Source organism: Drosophila subpulchrella, chromosome 2L, assembly GCF_014743375.2.
Source record: "Drosophila subpulchrella strain 33 F10 #4 breed RU33 chromosome 2L, RU_Dsub_v1.1 Primary Assembly, whole genome shotgun sequence".
Taxonomy (NCBI): Eukaryota; Metazoa; Arthropoda; class Insecta; order Diptera; family Drosophilidae; genus Drosophila; species Drosophila subpulchrella.
In genome coordinates this window covers 17,251,019-17,272,194 of record NC_050610.1, presented here as the reverse complement: position 1 = coordinate 17,272,194, position 21,176 = coordinate 17,251,019, and the positions used below count along the sequence as shown (strand labels likewise).

The 21,176-nt window shown below is 37.7% G+C and overlaps 2 protein-coding genes across 4 annotated transcripts in view; one reads left to right on the top strand and one right to left on the bottom strand.

Moving 5' to 3' along the window:
• Positions 1-12: 12 nt before the first annotated feature.
• On the bottom strand, positions 13-5,078 carry LOC119547608 (integrin beta-nu). The gene is made up of 6 exons (XM_037854532.1): positions 4,909-5,078; positions 4,765-4,841; positions 4,210-4,396; positions 2,129-2,879; positions 1,860-2,055; positions 13-1,727 (listed from the first exon to the last, which is right to left on the bottom strand). Exons 1-6 carry the CDS (start codon positions 5,012-5,014, stop codon positions 627-629), a joined length of 2,418 nt encoding a protein of 805 aa, XP_037710460.1. The 5' UTR covers positions 5,015-5,078; the 3' UTR covers positions 13-626.
• A 1,122-nt stretch (positions 5,079-6,200) lies between these two features.
• LOC119547699 (centriole proteome protein 16) overlaps positions 6,201-21,176 on the top strand; it is an 80,262-nt gene continuing 65,286 nt past the window's right edge. For 2 of the 3 annotated variants that reach the window (XR_005219241.1, XM_037854671.1), the window contains exon 1: positions 6,201-6,382. Coding sequence is in view for 1 of the 3 variants with exons in the window: in XM_037854671.1 (XP_037710599.1) it covers positions 6,297-6,382 (86 nt within the window). In the remaining 2 variants the exon portion in view is untranslated. Of the gene's footprint in view, positions 6,383-6,628; positions 7,123-21,176 lie in introns of those variants that run through there. The other variant, XM_037854672.1, reaches the window with a different exon arrangement.

Sequence of the window (21,176 nt, the reverse complement as noted above, 5' to 3'; positions counted from 1 at the left end):
CGTTATTAGCCTTAATTAATCGAATTGTATTTTTGTAATGCCTCTTAAGCGTACGTTTCTATGTTAAGGTAATGTCTTGCATTTCCAATTTTGCCAGTAGTCATCACTTAATTTAAAAACAATCTCCCCTCCCCCTCAGCCTGTTTAATATAAACAAAGTCTTAAGCCATTATTTTTCTACTTATGTAAATGCAATCAAAACTCTTGCTCAATGGAATTGTCCAATTCAAAACTGAAAACTAACTTTGTTAAAAACATAAACGTTTTTTTTTAGCTATAACAAATTCTTAGTTAATTTAGCTTAGATATTGTATAGGTATTATTGAACAAATTCATCCAATGTTATGTATAAAAAACAAATTTATGTTCAAAATATATTATATGAAAACAGTGTAATGTGTCTTTTGTTCTGGTATGGTTTTAAAATATAATTGGGATTGTGCTATTTAAGTACGATGCTTTCAATAAATATAGTAAAGACTTATTAGGAATACTTAATAATATACATTTTTGGCTTAGAGAGAGTACTGAATTATTAGTTGGGCTTGTAGTGTTTATAAAATTAAGTTAAGTTTCAGCTCTGAAATACTAGTATTCTTAGCCATCTATTAAACACTTAAATTAAATCAACTAGCGAATGGGTTCTCATCGTATTTGATACTTAGTGCCTTGGGCACTTCGTATCTTCCCACGGGATCCCTGTAAATTGGATTAATGTGTTCCACACTTTTCTTTTGCTCTTCCATAAATTTGGCATATTCCCTGGAATCTTTAGCTCGAATACACCACAGAATTAGGAACATGATCACGAGTCCAATGAGCAGGGTAAATGCCGATATATAACCAACTAGGGCCACGTAATCCAGGGGCTCGCATACGACATCTTGGATAATCAGATAATTTGCATGATCGATCACCTGATAGACAAAGAAGCTATCACATTGGATGCCATGTTTGTTCACAACTCGAACCAAGCAAGGATCCTGTTCGGGATCCAATTCTTTAACAAATCGTGGCGTATATTTATCTTGTCTATCCAAACTGCTGCATATTTCAGTCAAGTTATCACATGCGCCCATTCCCTGCTTTTGTTGAATTAGGCAGGTAACGCAGGGTTCATAGAACAGGCACAGTTTGTTATCCTTTTCCGGATCGATTTCACAGAATTTTCCCAAGTAGGGCTCATCACACAGGCATTCTTCGCACTCGCAATGGCCTCTTTGCGAACAAATCTCCGCCGTGGGTCCCACACAGGCATCCGTAGCCCCATCGCAATTGCATTTGCTACCCGACCATCCGTATTTGCAAACACACTGGCCACAAAAGCAATCCGCAAGCTTTTCATCGCAATCATAACACTCGCGACACTCACAAAATGGACCCGTATACCCAGGATCACATTGGCAACTCCCGCAATCGCAATCCCCGTGATTGGAGCAAACCAATTCCGATGTTGTTTTATCCGTAAATGGTTGACGGCATTTCTGGAGCAGGGATTCATTGTTGGTGATATTTGTGGCATCCATGGGACAGGTGCAAAAGGGGCCAGTCCAATTTTTGTCGCACGTGCACATTCCGCAGTACATATAGCCCTGATTATTGCATTGGAAACGGCCTTCTATGTTTTCGGGATCCGGGGTTTCCTGGCAAGGACAAGGGCGCTGCAGCTCGATATCCAAGTCCATGTGCTCACTCAAGGAGGTTTCCTCCACCCGGATTTTGTGGTCCTGAAATAAAAAGAATATGGAATTTTAATATATTTAGTAATGATCTTGATATAACTAAAAAAAAGGTTTTAGTTGTAGGGCTTTTATATTATAATTTAGAAGATGAAGACCATTTTTGTACGTAATACTCACGTATACTCCATTATCTGGATATTTTTTAAGGGTGATGTTCACATAAAAATCAATCTGCTTGCCCAGACTGACATTATTGCAGTAACTCCTTTTCTGCAAACTGGGAAACTGACCGCCACAATCCGTATAGTAGACCATTTCTATGAAGTCCGGGCTATTATCGGCGAACTGAGTGCGCTTAATAAGGCTCTCATAACTGAAAAATAAGAGCAAAAGGTTTAGGATCAATATAAAGCTAAATAAATAATTAGGGGCTTTCCCAACCTCACCTCTTTTTGATAAGTTCCAAGATGTTCGAAGAATCAGCACTCAGTCTGTCCACATAAGTAATTTCCCGCATCAGGTCACTAAGTTCCCTATAGCTGTATTCAACCTCTCTTGTAACAGCAAAAATCACATTGATCTTGCGGCGCAATAGTTCCCTGTAGATTTCCTCAAGCGAGGGATAATCAAAGTCCAAGGATGCCGTATACTCTCCTTTTTTATTTAGATGACACTGCTTATCATTGGGTTGAGTAATACCAGCTAAAAGTCCTTCCCCAGCTAAGTGCATAAAACCATCGGTTACTAGGATCACAACTTTTCGAGCCTGTTGCTTCCAACCGATTTCCTTGGTACACACTATAACCTGCATTAAGGCATCCAAACCACCTTCGAGATTATCCAAGTTTCCGGTGATTTTACTATTTGCCACAGCCGAGGTAAAGTCAGGGATCTTATCAGTTAACGATAACTGATGTCTATATCCATAAGTTGGTTCACATTTGGTCCGCTCCGCAGCACATGGATTTTCCTTATGCTGGGGAAGAATCATCGGAAAAATTGGCTTATCCGCAAAGGAACCAAATCCCAGTCGATAGTTGGCAGTTAAATTTTTAAGGGTCTGACTGAGTTGAGCTCCCAACTCCTCCAGAGTCTCCTTGTCGTCCCTCATTGTCCAGGTGAGGTCCATCAACACGTACAAATCGAGTGGATTATTGCGTGCTGTCCTATAGCTCAGCTTGATTTGTTGCGTGTTTCCTGTGGGACAATAGAAAGGGGGTATAAAGTTATAGATCGGTTTACTATGTACTCGTTAAGGGCTACCTTGTTTATGAGCTGTTTTATGGACTGACAATTCTACATAAACGGAAACCAGTCTGCTCTGGATTCCACACCCAATCAATTTTTGCAGAGAGAGAAAAATTTATATTTAAAATCAATGATATCAATAAAGAATATATGTATATTGCCTCTAATATATGGAAATTTCCCAAAGGTTTTAATTTAACTTAAGACTTTAGTTTATATAAATAGATTGAGTTCATCTCCTTAGTTTTCTTAAGAACTTTCTTTCAGTGCAGACTGCTACCGTTTTGTAACCATTCATTACCACTTCAGCCAGTTCACACCCAGTCTAAATGTTTGGTTTCCTTGTAATCCTTAAGCGTGCAATTTAACCAGCTTTTTCACCACTTTTCGACCCTAATTACTGGGTTTCAGTAGTTCTTAAGCTGACTGCGATCTCTACTTAAGCGATGTAAATGGGAATAAAATTGGTTAATAAGCCGTTTGGGGAAAAAAATGATTGACAGACGTCAAAATGGGTTTCGATTAGTGTTTAACTCAACACCACATCGATTGAGATGTAGGAATCTTTATTATGGGTACTGAGGAATTATGATGGCAGTCACGAGAATATTCACGTCTTTAAAAATGTATAACATGTCAATAGTAAAAAAATTTCTTTAAATTGTACTGTTTTGTAGTTTATAAGCAAATAATTAGATTCATTTAAAAATGTATTCGTTGTTGAACAATGTTTTATCTTTTGTATTATAAATGCATTTAAATTTTATTGAAATTTCTATTTGTCGTTCAGGTGAGTAAAATATAAGGTATGGCTCAAAAACGTGATTCATTCGCTTTAAATAATATTTGAAAACCTTTCTTATGATTCATATTTGCACGTCGAAATAAACTCTAATGTAAACAGAAAATCTGCTAATCCTTGGATCGAGGTATAATACTACTTATAAAGTGGGTTCAGTGAACTCAGGGAAAGACAAGGAGGGAGGAAAAAAAGGTAGGGATAGAGCGGTATTCCCACGCCAAATACAAAAACAATAACAACACGAAGATGTGACAACCACAAAATGCTGATAAGCGAACTGCGGACACAAAACAAAATGTTTGAAAATGATGTGGAACAAATCAGCAAAGCAAACACGAAGCAGGGGAAGAGAAATGAAAGAGTGACACACTTGATAGAGGAACGAAATACAACGTGTTAAGGCGAGCTAAAGGGGGCTAGCCTCATAGTGACACACATTTGATAAGATAACCAAATAAAATAATGAACAACACACACCTTTGACCAACTTGAGTTTGGCTCGTTGGGGCGTCACTTGCACTGCCTGATCGCTGCTTTCGTAGTCCTTCAAGGGTTTATCCTGTAGGACATCTAAAAAAGGCTTGTTCTCGTATATATCCGTCTCATTGCAGTTGTACTCCAAGAGTTTCGAGCGAGAAAGGCATCGATAACCCACTTGATATTCCTGGGAGAAGTAAATTTATCACGTTATTAAGATCCCAAGAATCATAATTATTAATTTTATCAGCCTGTTAAAGATTTAGGAACTTATGACATATGTAAATTTTAAGGAAAGGTATAGTACAATAGAATTCTAAATAATATTGATACAATAAAAAATGTTATAAGAAATACAATGAAAAAATTGTATTTTAAATTATAAGTTATATCAGCTAAATATGAGTATTCATTGAATACTAACTATATTTAACTTAATCATCGTTACGTTTTTTTTAAACTAGACTTTATTTCATATATATAGTCTGCTTTTAGGGATACAGCACTGACTTAAAGGATCTTCGTTAACTCTGTAGCCATCTCGCTCTCACTTACCTTGTCCGTGCACCAGGCGCACTGCAGGTGAGCGGATAAGCACCTTTCACAGCTGTCCGAGTGCATGCATTGTTCATCTGCGTAAGGGAGATGGGAGAGATAAATAGAGCGTTACGTAACGGTAAAATTAATGGGCTAACGAACCGATGGAAGCTGCCTCCGAATAAGTAGTTCCCCAAATTAAGCAGACCAAAATAGTCAACAAAAGCACTTTTACGCCCAATGACGTCATATTTTTCTCACTTAACATGTGCAATTTTTTCGATCACTATTCTTATTTCTAATATTTATTTTGGGAGCCAACAACCGTTCGGCATGAAAGTTCAGCGCAACTAATATTTATTCAGTACGAAAAGCGTTGATTTGCTCCGCTCGTTGCCTTTTTTTATAAGCGTTATCTTATCGGGTGAGCGTGGTAAAAAAAATGTGTGAAGTTATTGAGAAAATATTTTGATTAGAAAAATGGCACTATCAAAGAGAGAGGGTTCTAGCTGTTAAGAAGGGAGAAACTGATAGTAAATAAAAACAAATCACTTTCACTTGTTGTCTTAGTCATACAAATGTTCAATTGTATTTCATTACACTTAATTCATTAACAAATTTGTTTTGTCCCCTAATGAATTACAATTTTTTGATGGACCGCTTGGACATATTCGCATTTATAGCGAATAATTTAAATTATTTCAATTTTAAGTGGAATGTTTTAAATTGTAACCGTTTTAGTGATCTGTGTGTGATTGATCAGCACCTTAATTTAACTTTTTATGAATAAAACTTTAACTATTTGTAGGTTTAGATTTCTTCAAAGCTTTTAATAAGTGAATAAGTATTTTATGGTCTATGTATATTCATTTGTTTATTCACACATTTTTTCAAACTACATAGGATCTTAAAATTTATGTTTTGAAAATTCGCTTCTAGTTTCGTAACCATCAGAGTTTGAGAGATATCAAAAATACCAAAACAGGAAAAACACTCGACTGATAGCAACGACTCCAAAGTGGACAGATTTAAGGTATTTATAAAGAATTGAATTCATCGGGTTTGGAATTAAGTTAAAGTTTATAAATAAAACTATAAATATATAAATATATTTTATTTAAAAACCGGAATGCCTAGGGTGGCTTACAGGCGACTGGTCACACTGCCCGGCTTACTGCTAGCAAAACATGTTTGAGGAGAGCTCTCTCCCCCTCTCAACGGGTGGTATATTAGCCCAGCCAAAACGCGGTCACACTGCCCACTCTCTGCATTCCTCCCCCGCACCACCGTTATTACTCTCTCACCACCATATCGTTGTTCTTGTTTCTTAACGGGAGAGGGAAATTGAGAGAGCAGAGAGCGCGGCAGTGTGGCCATTTTGTGCGCCGACTGAAATACAGAAAAGTACAAAACCGGACTGAAATACTCAAATTGAGACCCAATGGTCAGTTGAAAAAAAATTTCAAATCGCGGGGTTGTGTTGCGGACGATTTTCTCTTTGAAGCGCAGCGCGGAGTTTCGCGTTTTTTGTGTTTATAGCGGAAAATCGGATGAAAAACTCCAAATGTTTACCAAATGAGCGGCGACAATTACGCGACCAATTGACGAGATCGTGTGTGTTTTATCCAATTAAACGGTGAGTGTGCGACAGAGATGGAGATGTAAAGTATGAAGTCTATTCAAAGTGCGGCAAAAAAAAGTCTAAAGGTGAAAAAGTCATTAATAAAAAAAGCAAAATAGAATTGCTGTGTGGAATACAAAAAAAAATACACATATATATATATAAGTAAGGAGACGACGCGCAGCGAAAAAGGAATTTTTTGTGTACTACGGCGGAGATTTGTTGTTGTTGTTGGCGTCGTGCAGTTGCTCTTGTTTTGTGTTTGTACGTTGTTGTTGCTTTTGCTTTTGTCTTTTCCCCGTGTTTTGTGAAAAGAAAGCAGAAAAACTAAGGTGGCAAAAGTAAAAACGAAACAAAATAAGAAATTTGCCCATTTTCCGTTATTTTCTGCCTGAGAAAAGTGAAAAGTTTAATTTACTAAACAAAGCGGCAAAACTGTGTGCGTGTGCGTGGGTGGCTGAGCCTCTGTGTGAATGTGTGTGTGAGTGTGTGTGTGTCTCTCTAGTTTTTGCAATTCCCTTTGCACACGCTCTTTCGTGTTGGATTATTGGATTATACCGCCAATAACGGCACACGCACAGCAACAACAACCATAGTAAAAACAACAAAAAGCGATAAAGGAGAGCAGACGACGCTGGGATTAATCATTAATGTCCTAAGAGATAAAGAACGGGAATCTAGAAGCATACGAAAGCAGCAGCCGGCCAAAAAGCAGAAGAGGAAGCAGCAGACGAGCAAGAAGAAGACGGCAAAAGGTAAGCCAAAGTTTCAAAATTCCATTTCCCCCCACTTGGTTTCCTTATTTTTATTGGATTTTTCCTTGTATCTTTTTTAAATGTCTGCATTTGTAAGAGAAAACAAAGATACATCTTTAAAATCTTTAGTTTGGTTTCGTTGGATTAAGTTTGATTCTGGTTTTTCTACAAAACATACAAGTTTTGCAGTAAACTTAAGTGTTTACATTATAACAAATTGAAATTAAGCATCAGACTCACCAAACTTTCATTTAACGACTGTTTTAAGTCTATTTCACATCACTCAAAGGTCAAAACTTACAATCTATTAGTTCAATTTAATCGCGTAATCGCATCTATAACTTACAAACCTAGTATTACTGTTAATAAGATATACGTACTAGAATTTCGAACATTTAAAGGTGGTTTTCTCTCCATATGTTTAACTAAAAGTAGGGTTTTAAGTCTTAGTTTCCAAACATTTACTTTACTAAAAATCTACTTAAAGTTCGGCATTCGGAAGAGAAAACGGCCTTAAATCTTGCAAACTCCCCGTGCTTAAAACCAAGTCATAACAGTAATGTGTTATAAGGTTCTGAAATGTATGAAATAGTTTATCTAATATTCACCATATTAAATGAACTTCTTAATATAAACATATATTGCATTATAAATAATTCTAAACATCCAATTTCCTTGCGGAATTCCCCAGACCTAGAACTCATAATTATTGCAACTGGAATTGAACAGAGTTGTTTCCCATCAATTCGTTTGCTTCACTTGGTCGGGCGCTCATTTTCCAATGAAAATTTATTCTAATGACGCTTTTCGCGATCCTAATCTGCTGCACATAAATTTCTTTGGCAACTTTGGGTGATTTATTGCCTGTCGATTGTCGTCGTAGTCGCAGGCGCTGCTTTTTGGCCAGTCCCAGAGACTCGAAGCGATTCAATCCGATCCGTTTCGAAAAGCGGACCAGAGGCCCCCCGTCCAGAGTGGTGTTCAAGACCAGACGGGCCAGGACGGGGCGGAACGCGATAGGACAGGACTGGACAGGACGGGACGGGACTGGACAGGACAGACTGGTGCCAGCTAATGTACGCGTCTCCCAGATGCCGCGGATTAGATAAAAATTCTCAATTTATGCGTTGCGCCAGTTGCCAATTGCAGTCCACCTCCTAAAACCTCCTCCACCTCCTCCTTCTCTGCGAAACATAAAAAAAACTTGTCGCGCCTACTAAAATCTTAGCCCCAGGCCCTGAGATGCCTTCATTCCAGTCTACTCCGCAGTCTATCATTTGAAATCATGTCCCGGCGATAAGAAATTATAGTGGCCCGGTCATAATTTACGTGATTTGCCTGCCTAATGTCCTGCCGCATGACACAAGGACAAAGCGGGAGCCATAAAAATAGAGAAAAATTCACATTTGGAGGCTGTTCTAAATGAGAAAGAATTAGGCCAAGAAGTTGGGGGCAAAATACGATTGGGAGTTGCAGAAATATGGATTATGGATGTTTAACTTGCAAAAATAAATGATGTTAGATTTTATATGGATTTAAAGACAAATAAATTATGTAATAAGGTAGATAACAGTTGTAAAATTCAGATGGTAAGGAGATATATGTATAAACGGTTTGACTTTTACTCTTCGGAAAAGAGGATTTGCCTTGTCAAGTATTAAATACTAAACGATTAGAATTATTAGACTGGCTACAACAAAATGCCAACTATACTATCTCGCACACAAAGATACAAAAGAAATTGTATGCATATTTTCTTTTACAAAAATTTTACCTTTGAAAAGGAAGTTATAAAGATAAGGACAAATCCTTGGGAGTGTTGCCCGAACAACATGCTAGGGTCAGTATATTTTTTAATATTTATGCACTCTGGTTTGTATGTCCTAACCCATAGACAACACAGTGTAGATTATTTTCCAACCCCATAGCCTACAGTAGACCCATTCCTTTCCCGTAGCCCCTGTCCAGTTTTCCATGGGGAATGGCACTCTAGGTACACGCATACTGGAAAATCCGTTTCGTTTTGACATTTATTGTTTTTAATAGTCTCGAGAGCTAGGAAATTTTATGATACATCCTCGAGCGATAAAAATCTTTACTGCCCCGGGGTACATGCATGGTTTATTCGTTCCTCTGTTCAATAAGAGCCGAAGGTAAATAAAGTAGGGGATAAAAAGAAAAAGAGAACTTTGGAATTAGCCGAGGGCACCTCATAAAGTGAAAAGTGTCATAAAAATTAGTCAAGAAATCACGCTGCCCACACCCCAATTTGTATTTCTTTCGGACGGTTCTTTTCTTTTGGTCTCCTAACATTTTGAGTTCCTTTCGGTTATTTGGTTGTTTGTTCTGACACATTTGTATGCTAATGAGCGAGCGGGATATGGAGGTTTTGTATGGTTTGGATTGGGTGCTTCCGGCGGGAGTCTCTTGGTCTTTTTCTTCTGACTGGAATCTATCAGGTTTTTGACGAGGTTTTAGGCCGGGGAATCGCTTTCGGAGGATAATGCATGCAGCTCAGGTCTTGCATATCGAAGTGGCCGCTGATAAAGGATTTGGGAAGTAGTTTAGGCCATTCGCATGGGGTCATAAATTGAATTATAATTCAGGCATAGGCATACCAACATTTTTTTTCTGTCTTTCTGGGAGCTTATGTCTAATGTTCCTTGGATTAGGGTCTTAGGTATGAGCTGTTTTGCCCTCCATCCCCATGAGCGTGTTTCTCGGGTCTTTAAGTACTGAATTTTTCTTGGGTGAATTAACTTGAGCTGAAAACGATAAAACGAAAACATAAAAAATATGAATTTTGAAGACTTTCAAGGAATGGTTTTAAGGCAAAGTGTTGCGTAGAAAATCCATGTCTAAAACAATAATTTTTCGTATCCAAGTGCGGCAAATTACAATAAAATGGAATACTGTTTCCAGCCACTTGAACCCCTTTGATTGGCTTTTCTTAAAGGCTTTCTGTTTCCGATTACCTATCCAAGATTTCCCATTTTTTGTGTATTTTTCCTTCAACCGCTTTGGTTATCTATAAATAACATTTTGCTTGCCTTTCTTATCAACTTCCGCTACTTAATGTCTCCCCAACCAAATTGCAGCTAAACTCTTAGTTTTTCCCTCTGTTTCTTTCTTTTTTCGGCCACCCATCTCTTTCACTCCAGAACCCCCTCGTCTCTTTCTAGCAAATTGCCTTCTTTAGCTGTCTTATCCTAAATTGTGTGTGTGTGTGTGTGAGTTTGGGTGTGTAACAAAGATATCAATGGCAACGAAAAAAGAAATTAGGGAGTGGGAGGAACCTTGAACCTTGAACCCAAAGAAAAAAAAAAAGAACAGGCAGGGCTCATTTCCGTTGCGGGTCAAACAAAGACAAATATACGCGGCTAGAAGGAGATAGCAGGGGATAGTACCACAAATCTAAAATCCACAAATGCCACAAAAAGTCAATAAATGTGCGCCTTTGCTAAAAATTATCAACAGCTCGTTAGCAGCCCCAAAAGAAATGAAAAGCGATGGATAGATATAGAAGGGAAATGCATATAAAAAAATAATAGGAGTCTAGTTGAATGAGACTGTGGCAAGGAAAGACAATCAAACGAGAGGAAAAACTAAAACAAACAAAAGTCGCACGAAAATGAAAGAGAATTAAGTGAGGCCTTCGCAAAAACTAAATGAGGAAAAAAGAAAGTTCCGCAATTCCTCTTGTTCTTGGGCACTTTTTTTTTATTCCCAGCAATTATCCGGTGGTCAAACAAAAGTCATTAAATTGCGGAAATCGGGTCACCAAACCGACAACAAACTCAACTAAAGGAGGGACAAAAAAAATAAAAACAGACAAACGAAGGGGCAAAAACTCCCGAAAAGCAGTCAAAAAAGAACAAACGGCTAAATTGTGAATTTATTTACATTTAATTGCATCTAAATTACAAAATACGAGCGGTTTGGCAGCATTGTCTCAGAAATTATATTTTAATGTGTGTCCTCCGCTTTCAATGTGATGAAGTCCCTCCATGCCTTCTTCCATCTTTCTCCACTTTTCTTATTTGCCTCAGTGTCGAGATAATGATGATGATATGACTCATTAACCTCGACGCATGACCCAAGCAAATTAGAACTACAAGAAAACCCATTCCAGCCACAAAGACACCATTTCTTTACACTTCTCAGCAAGGTGGGAAAATAACATTTTAAATAAGGAATTCTAATAGTAGGTTTGGAATAAACTGGGAATAATTTAAAAGATTACAATGGTGGTTTACACATTTTAAAGTTTTTACCTCTTGAAAAATGTAGATTTTTCTATTGGGGATATTAAAATTGTGACTTCTTACGTATTTCAAATTTGATGTAAAAAGTCCTTAAAAATGTTCTTTGGAGTATGTCTCTTTAAATTATAAATTTTCTGATTATAATCTTACGATAAGCCGCCTTTGGCTTAAAATATTTGCCCTGCAGCTCAGTGTAATCTTTTTTGAAGCGCATATGAGCGATATAGATACATATTTCAGCTGTCTGAGGCAAACCCGGTCTGTTTGAGCTGTAAGTGTCTTTTGAGGCCGTGTTTTATTGCTGCTAAGTTCGCTTGTTGACTTTGGCTGAGTCATCATCTCGCGGTTCGTCGGCTTTGTGTTAGAAGTTCCCCATTCTGGGTTTCCCCCGAATACCCCTGCCCTTTTTGGGGGACGAAAAAGCTGAGCACTTAGCTGACATATTTTCCTTTGTAAAACTTAATGGTCTAGATAAAGTTCGGTCGGCTGACTGCGGTTTTGTCGCTTAAAGTTTCCTAAACCGAGCATCGCATGCTTAGCATTTAAATGAGCTGAAAAACGAAGTTTTGCATTGAAGACCTGGCGATGATTCAATTGGCCGTGCATTTGCTTGGCTTTTGCAATCTTTCGGATTGCAATTTGAACTTCGGAGACCACACCTTGGAACCGTTTCCATTTTCCCATTTCCATTTGAATTCGTTGGGTTGGTTTTTATTTTTGCGCTTGGGGTTCGTATTCTCGGGTTCGTCATGATTGCAATATCATCTGCAATCCGAGGCGTCTCCATTTCCCACGTTTTGTGTTCTTTGGAGTGCCCTGCTTGTGCAATTAGTTTGGAATTTCGAGTCATGCCTAATGAGGCGAGTGGGGTCAAGGGATTTAATTGCATCTTAAACGGTTCTCTCGACTTCAATTTTAATACTGCCGCAATGCAAATGCAAATGCACTCGTCGAGTTTTCCTAACCACATCCCGTGTTTTCCCTCGGAAAATGTATGTGTGTATGCTTGTGCTTTGTTTATTGTTCATTTGTTTATTTGTTTACATGGCAAACATAAGCCAAACAAGCGCCGACGCCACTGCTGGTGGCAAAAAACTTTTAAGCCTGAATATGTTTACAAATGGCCAAAGACGTTGCGCCCTGCTGTGGAAAGTGTTGGGTTAATTTTAATAAAAGATGTGAAGGAGGTGCCAAGGCCCTTAATTGCTTCGAGAAAATATTAATCAGGGTTTGGGTCGCTGCAAAATGTTGGTATAAATTAAATTGTAAACGTTGTTACCGTTTACTTGCCCCATTTAAATTATTAAACCCAAATAAATAGTATTAATTACATTCTTAATGATACTCTTATGAAATGTTGAAAATGAACTGTTGAACTGTTGAATAATTGTTTGATTTGCAAATGTAAATTCAATTATTTCAAAACAATTTAGTAAAAGTAGGAGAATATAGTTCCTGTTCACTGCCCAATTAATATTAATTGGTTTCTTAGTTTTTCTCTAACTATTGTCTGTTTCCGTTTGTTAGAATCAGAATAAAATATCAAAAGGGTACATTTATGTATATTCATGTAAAAGTATCAAATAAAATTGACAACTGGGCACAGAAAGAACTACTTTTCACTGCTATAAACTATTTGCTCGTCTATTTACCCCCCTACAAAGACACACTTCCAATTGTTTTCGATTCCACAAATTTGTTTACTCTTGAATGCAATTGAAACCTTTGTGGAGGTTAATTTTCTTGGAGTTTCGTGGAAAAACAACTTCATTGTTTACTCGTATTTCTCTCAACTGGCCTTAGCCTGGATTCATTGGTGTTTACGTGCCACATTCGGTGTCTTTGTTTACACGGAACTTCAGCGACCGGAATTCTCCAAAGAGTTCAAAACAATTCCAACTTCTTTGGGGCTTTCTTTGGGGTTTCAACATAAAATTTTGGGTTGCAAGGCTGTGCTTTACCAAATTATAATCCGCATTTATCGTTGCTGCTAGTGTTAATGCAGCTGCAGTAATTTTCTGCATTTTTCTCGCTCATTTCTTTTTTTTTTTTTTTTGGGTAGTATGTGTATAATGGGTTTTAATTACTGCGGGAAAAGAGGTTTTCCGTTCGTCAGGATGCGAGATTTTCCCTCCTCGCTGAATTTATGGACATTAACTGGAAATGTGCAAAGTAAATCGTGTTAAAAAGAACTTATCATTTGCATTACGCCGTTCTTCTTTCACATTCAGTTATTATTATTTAATTGCTGGCACTTTAATTATCGACCAGACACGAAACGAACTGCAATTTAACATTTCATTCGATAAAAAATAAAAGTAAATCAAAATGACAACCGCTGGCAAGAAAAGCAATTTCCGAATGAACCCATGGCAAATTACATGCCAAAAACACAAGACAAACGCTTCAACCGACTAAAACTAAAAGTTGCATTCGGAAAAAAGTCGAAGGAAAACTAAATTAAGCGCCTTTGACATAGAAAATGCAATTTGGTGAAAAAAAATGTATCTGCATGGTGAGAGGGCTCAAATAAAAGTGAAATGCATGTGGGTGAAAGGGCAATATAAAAAAAGAATCGACAAAAACTATACCTAGAAGAATAAAAAAGGAAATTACGAGCAGTTTTATTCTAGTTTATCATACGAATTGAGTTTGAAAATGCGTAGCCTGGCAAAGTGCCACAGGAAATAGGGATGGAAAATGGGAAAAGAAAAAGGAGCGGTGAAAATTGCAGGGGAGTGGAAAAGGGAAATGCCCTAAGATAGATGCATCAATTGGAAAGGCAGAAGAAATGGCACAGAAATCGACGACGATGTCGAGGACGTTGACAAGCGTAAAAGACACCCAGGCATAGAGGACATGTGTGCGTGTGGAAATCCTTTAAAAAGGCAATTTTGGTAGCACTTAAATGCAGACACACAACGAAAGAAAATCAGTGAAGGGAAGCGGAGTGAAGCCAGGACACGCGACTTTTTCACCAGTTCCGCCAGTTCGGTTTCTATACCTATTAAAAGTGGAACTAAAGGGAATGTTCTATAGCTGAGGATAAAATATATAAAATAAATAGTATGTATAAATACTATAAAAAAGTTAGAAACTTAAAAAAAAATCGAAAATCGGGAATAATTGGGAAGTGCTATCTAAAGACTTATAACAAGATATTTCTGTCCCCATCTGAATGACCCAAAGTGTTCTCGAAACTTCTCTCTTTCTTTTAAATATCAAGAGATTGGAAGTTACTACCTAACTCCTGATAAAGACTAGACATTTTTCACCAGAATACCTTATAACAGGTACTATAAAGTCTGGAAGCCTTTTCATAATGTTCTTAGTGGTTTTCCTTGGCCTCCCAAGGAGGCTGATATGTGGGTGGTGCACCTCCTCTGCCTCCTTTCTGCAATCGACATTCGCCTGCCACGCCCACAGACACATCCGCCGCATAACTAGTTGCCGTCGAGAGTGGCAGAATGGAACGGAACGTGGCGCTGCCGAGCAATGTGGCATGTGGTAGGGCGGCGTGTGTGGCATGTGCCATAACTCCACGAGCCACCCAACCACCCACTCTTACACACAAATACATATTTGTGTGGGTTTGTGCAATGATGACACAGGATGCCAGGTTCTACACTGCAAATGCGGCAGTTTTAAAATTTAATGGAATTTCTATTTCAATTTGGATGGTATCTTACCGAGCCCGACTTTGTAAAATGTTTATATAAAACCGTTCATAAAATAATTAATAATGTAATAATAATATTAAGAAATTATACATTTGATACCATTAAAAATAAGTTGGTACTTGATTAAAACATAAAATTTCTTTATTTAATATCATCATAGTTAGTTTTTATTTTTTATATTGACTAGTTAATTTTGGGAAAATTCCTTATTGTTACTTTTGAAGACATATTCTTGACTGTTAGACGGTTAATATAATAATATTATTTAAAATAATATGTCTTATTCCATTAAAAATATGTTGGTACTTGATTAGAACACAGAATTTCTTTATTTAATATCATCATATTTAGTTTTTACAATTTCTATTGACGAGATAATTTTTGAAAAATTTGTTTTTCTTACTTTTGAAGACCAATTCTTGACTGTTTGAAGGTTTTCAACACAGTGTTGCTCCCTGCTGAGCCACATGTTGATGATGAAATAAGATCCTGACCAGGACATTGTTGGAATCGGGTAGCTGACGCCTTAAATTAGGCAGAGAACGGTCTTGGTAACGGCTAAGATTGCAACATTGGTTATGGTATATCGAATTAAAGATTTATTCAACGAGGGACCACTGTAGTTACACCGCTCAGGCAGGAGAGTACACATCCTTGGTAGTGGGGCGCAGGGCATAAAATTGTGTCACAATAATTTTACCACGCCTGGCAGGAGAAGAAGAAAAGGGGGGAGTAGCAGCAGATTTCTGCCATCAATGCAATTGCCAGGATGTGCCATTCGCAAGGATGTGCTGGGAAATGGAAGGGGGGCAGAGGGTGGGGGTGTAGGAAGCGGGGACAGAGGCAGTCATTGCATAATTGCAATTAACACAGTCCTCGGTTGAAACTAAAACAGTTACTTAGTGCAAAAGACAACTTCCTCTGTGGGCTGCCCGCTGCCCTCATCCTGCATCCCTGAATCCCTGCATATCTTCTCTGTGTGCGTGGGTATCTGTGTGTGGCGTGCGAAAAGGTTTCCCCATTGTGCACTCAAGTGTGCGCAACACTCAAACACAAAGGCCGCATACGAAATTTCACACGAATCCTCCTCCAGATATATGTGTACTTATATATATATACAAATGGAGGATGGAGGATGTGTTCTCTACCTTTTCTGGCTGGGCATAATCGATGAGGGAAGCAAGAAAAAGGAGCGCAAAAAAAGAGGAGGCATGTTAAACAGAAACTGAGCAACGAAATCAACGCCGCCATGTCGTCCTCACCACACACAAAGGACATTTTGCTGCAGTGAAAATGAATATGGAAAAAGTCCAAAAACTTCGCTCTTCAGGCATAAGAATGCCGTACAGTGGGGATTCGCATGAATGAAGTGAAGTGGCAACGAACAATAACATGTTTCCCACATGCAGGCCGAAGGGTATTAAAAACAGATCAATTGCCGGCAAAATTAGCCAGCGGGAAACCATAGTGTTTTAGGGGTGCAGATGCACAGGATCTGGGAAAAATATGATCCCTTTTGGATTATAAAACTTAAACGTATGGGAATATAAAGAGATAATATAAAGTGTTTTAAAATAGAAAGTAATAAGAAGCTATAAAAGAAAGATGTTTTCTTTTTTAAATATTTAGTAATTTTCAAAAACAGTTTTTCGAATTTTGAAAAAAATACATGTACATGTAAGTTAAATATTCTCCAAGGTAAAATTTTTCGGTGTAGCTAGAAATAAGGTAGAACTTTACCACTATTAAACTCAATTCATTTTAATAGCTCTTTGATTTCTTCATCACTGAACCTTTCAATCAAACCCTAAAATCGAACCGCAATCATGAATTGTTCCCATTTTAGATTGACTTTTTTGATAGTTTGGAAGTTCCTTAACAATCAGTTTGAACTTTGAAGTTTTCCGCTTCATAAATCGATTGAGTTTTAAATATGTTATGGACATGTTCCCAATCCCTTTTCACCATAAATGTTTCCCCTTTCATAGGAGTTTTCCAATTTGCCCATTTTAACGGTGGTTGTCATCGCCGTTTTTCGCGAGCAACAACTGTCTGTGTTTTTTGAGCTGTCCTCGGCAAAGATTTTAAAGGAATTTTACCCTGTTATGTCCCTTATAGGAACCCTCCAATATTCATAACCCCCACCTTAACTCGTTGCCAGCGAAATATCACTGTGGCTGGTTTTAACATTGTACAATTTGCCCAATAACATGACACAGGCATGAAAATCAGCCGAGCCAACTAGGGGTGCCATAACCCCCGACCCCTATCAACCCCTCTCCGCTGCTTTTTCTAGCCACCCCTGCGCGTGCGTGCTGCTTCTGCTTCTTTCCCCTTACTTTACTTACTGTACGCTGGTGGCAAAAAAAAAAAAAAAAAAAAAAAATACACCAAAGCGGCAAAAACTGGCGAAAGGTAGAAAAATACAATGTATACGACGTATATGTATAAGAAGAATATTATTTTTCGGTATAATGGCACATGAACACGAAATGAGCAGCGGCGTACTGAGTCCAATCGAAAAGTAAAGAAACCGGGTACGGCGGTGTAACGGGCATTTTGGGGAAGCGGTAACGGTAACGGTTACCGGCTGGTTGGAATGGGAACGCCGTGTGATATATTTTATTTTTATTGATTATTCCTTGACTCCTGGATTCGCCCGGAACACCGGCGCCCCCACTTCTTATACACGTTCTAACGCCTTCAGAAGGTGCACCGTAAATAAATAGGTATTTCCTTAAATGGTTTGGCTACTTTGGAAAATTTCTAAAGTTTTTGAAAATGTATTTTTTAAAATGATGGTAGGTTGAAGGTGTACCGTAAATGTATAGGCATTTTCATAAATGATTTGGTTACTTTTGAAAATCTCTTAAGTTTTTGAAAGTACATTTCTTAAAACTATGGTAACTAAAAGTAGGAACCATACTTTTTAAGAAAAGCTGCTTAAAATATTATTATTTTTTTGATTTTTACAAAAAAAAGTACTTATAAAAATTTACCCACTTCTTAAAAGATAAATGAAATGATTTTACAATTGTCTTTTCATTGTCTTATTAGACTAAAATGATTATATTTTCAGTGTGTCAATATAAATTGTAGTTTCACGTGGAAATTGTTAGTAGTTGGCAACTTATTTTCCTTGTTTTTCAACGTTTTGGTATGGCTAACATGCCACGAACACTTTAATCAAGCCCATATTTTATGCACATGTGGGCGTTTGTGGGTGTTTATACCTTTTTACCGCTGTCCTGCATTCGCTTTCATAATGACAGCGACAACAGCAACAACGAATACAATACTTTGTTGTCGTTGCTGCAATTTTCATAATAAAGCAAAAACAAGTCAACAGCAACAATAATAAGAATAATGAAAACAGAAAACAAACACCTTGACCCAAATGCGCGTTACCAACGCAGAAAATAAATTCTCCTCCGCCCATAGAACCTTTACTCTTACTATTTTTAATTTGTCTAAACATTTTTTAGATTCAAAAAGCAAAAAAAAAAAAGATGAAATTTGAAAAGGAAAGGAAATCCAGCATATGGCCCAGACAAAAAGGCTTTGTTTGCGTTTTTCAGATCCTCACCGAGCTGCCTGCCTCTCTTTGCTTTAGCATAAACAAGCAGACAATCGCCTACCATCCCCATAGAACCCCGAAAAGAAACCCACCCACATCCACATCATCAAAAAAAAAAAAAATGCATACGCAAATTTATACACTAGATATAACTATGGGGTTGAAGGGGGTAGCGTTTGCTGGAATATACATGAAACATGTATGGAAATTTTCAGTAAAAAGCAAAAATATATTTTATGCACTGTCGTTTGTGGCTTCGAGTTCTCGTTCTCGTTCTGGTTTTTGGTTCTGCCTCTGGTTTGGTCCAAAAAAAAAAAAAAATAAATATACGAATAATAATAAAGTTTACTGGGGAAATGCAAGCGGTGAAATTTTCTTTTTATTGTGATACCCCTTTTGGGCATCCATAGATATGATCAAAGTGTTGAGCGTGGCTTAGACGTGTAGAAACATGTGAAAATTCACTTTGATAAATCTATTATATTTTTACCGAAGTTTCTGTAGTTGTAAAGGAATATATCAAAGGTCTAGGAATTCAATCTTCATATTGGCTTTTTAATTTTTTTAAAACTGCTAGCAAATAGAATTTTTTAATGGTACTCACAAGGCTTTCTTGACATTACCATATTGGAACTATTTTTCTTGTCACTATTTTTTTGTTCTAAATTTTTTTGTTCAACTGACAAGTTTCCTTTTTTGCATTTGGTGTTTCTGCTTGTGGGTTTAACTAGATTTGCTTTAGCTGCATTTTATGCGAATTTTTCAGTTCCTGCTCCTTTTTCTTCGTGGGGCATCTTCAGCTTCTGCTTGGCATATTTTATGGACATAGTGTGTGTGTGTGTGTGTTGAAGGAGCTTTTTTGCAAGTTTTTAATTAAAGCGAAAGTGTCGACAGGCATGCTGGGAATATGGCCAAGACCAGCGGCGATGTCCTGGGAGCCAACGAGCTGCCACTTTTGGCTTTTTGCAAATTGTTGCAGTTTATTTTATTTAGTTTGCCAAGCTGATCGATAAACTTGAAAATTTTCGGTTGGCCGACCGTTTGGTTCATCGCCTGCTAACTGGAAAACTTTTGTGGCAAAAGTGCATAACCGAATGCAAAAGGATGTAGAACAGTTTATCAAGACTGGGGCGGGACGGGAAGCAGTTGGCATTAATCAAGACATCCTTCTGCAAAACTGGTGGGAAAAAACATGGAATCAAAATAAATATCACTTTGGGCAAGCTGTGCCCATAAAAGTATATTTTATAGCTAACCGTTGTTCTTCCATCACATCATTTCAATTTGCTTACTTTAATCTTTCATAAATTTGCAATTTTAATAAGGATGACCTGCAGCCCTCGGCCCAAAAAGAAATCCAGCAATTTGTCAAACAAGTCGCTGCCCACGCGGAAAAAAATGAAAAAGAAGAATAAGAACCCTAACAGAAGAAAGAAAACAAGAATTTGTAAATCTTCCAAATTAGAAACTTGTCATTCCGATTAGCTTCAGACACATAACAAAAATGTTTCAGTTGTTTATTTTTTCCGTTCCCAGCCGAAAAACTTAACTTAAGAACAGGTTTAATCTCGACCCAGAGATTGCCTTTAAGGGTTTAAATCGCACACAAAAGGAAGGAAGAAGCGAGGAATAATAAAAGGGACACGGCGACATTGTGGCCAAAAGGACCTCGAAGGAAAAAAAAGGGTTCAAATGAGAGAAAATGCGTGCACATAAAACAAAATGAAATAAAGGCCAAAACGGCATTAAATACAATAAAAACACAGCAAAAAAATAAAAGTAAATATTATTAAGAATGCGCAGAGAGAGAAAGAAAAAGCAATTAATAATAATTAATGTTTTTATCTTTTTGTTCAGCCTTCTCTCGTCGTCGTCTTCGCTGAATAATATTTCTCTCGCAGAGAGACAAACAGGAAACCCAATCCCAGACTTCGGAGTCCAGAGTCCCGAATCCCAGAATCCAGTTCCCTACATTGGACGTCTGGCTCCGGGTTTTATTATGTACAGCTGGCCCGGAGTTGACTTAATTGATAATTGGAATTTCTTTTTCCCCTGCAAAATGTATTTAAATTTTTCAACATCATTTCGATTCATTTGTTTCATTGCTCTGGCTACTTTAACCCAAAAAGGCCGCAAAACTGCGAGCCGAAATAATTGTTCAAAAGAATCTGCAAGCCGGACGAACCAAAAAAAAAAAAGAAAAGAGATACAAACAAAACCAGCAATAATAAAACCAAAAAACCGCAGCAACTGCAAAAAGAGCGAAAAACATTTTTTTACGTATTTTTTTGGGCTCTTGAAATCGTTGCAAAAGTGTTGGGAAGAGGCGTTCTAGCGTTTAAAAATTGTTGTGGCCGTCGCCAATCGACAGCAGCCGAAATGTATCTTAAAGTTTGCCACTTGCTTTTCTGATGGTGTTGATGTTGATGGTTCTTCGGCTTGACTTTTTGGCTGCGGGCGGTTTTTGTTTTCTTTCCGTCGAACTCCGTCGCTGCTCTCCAGCCAAAATGTATCTGTATCTGCAGCTGGGCT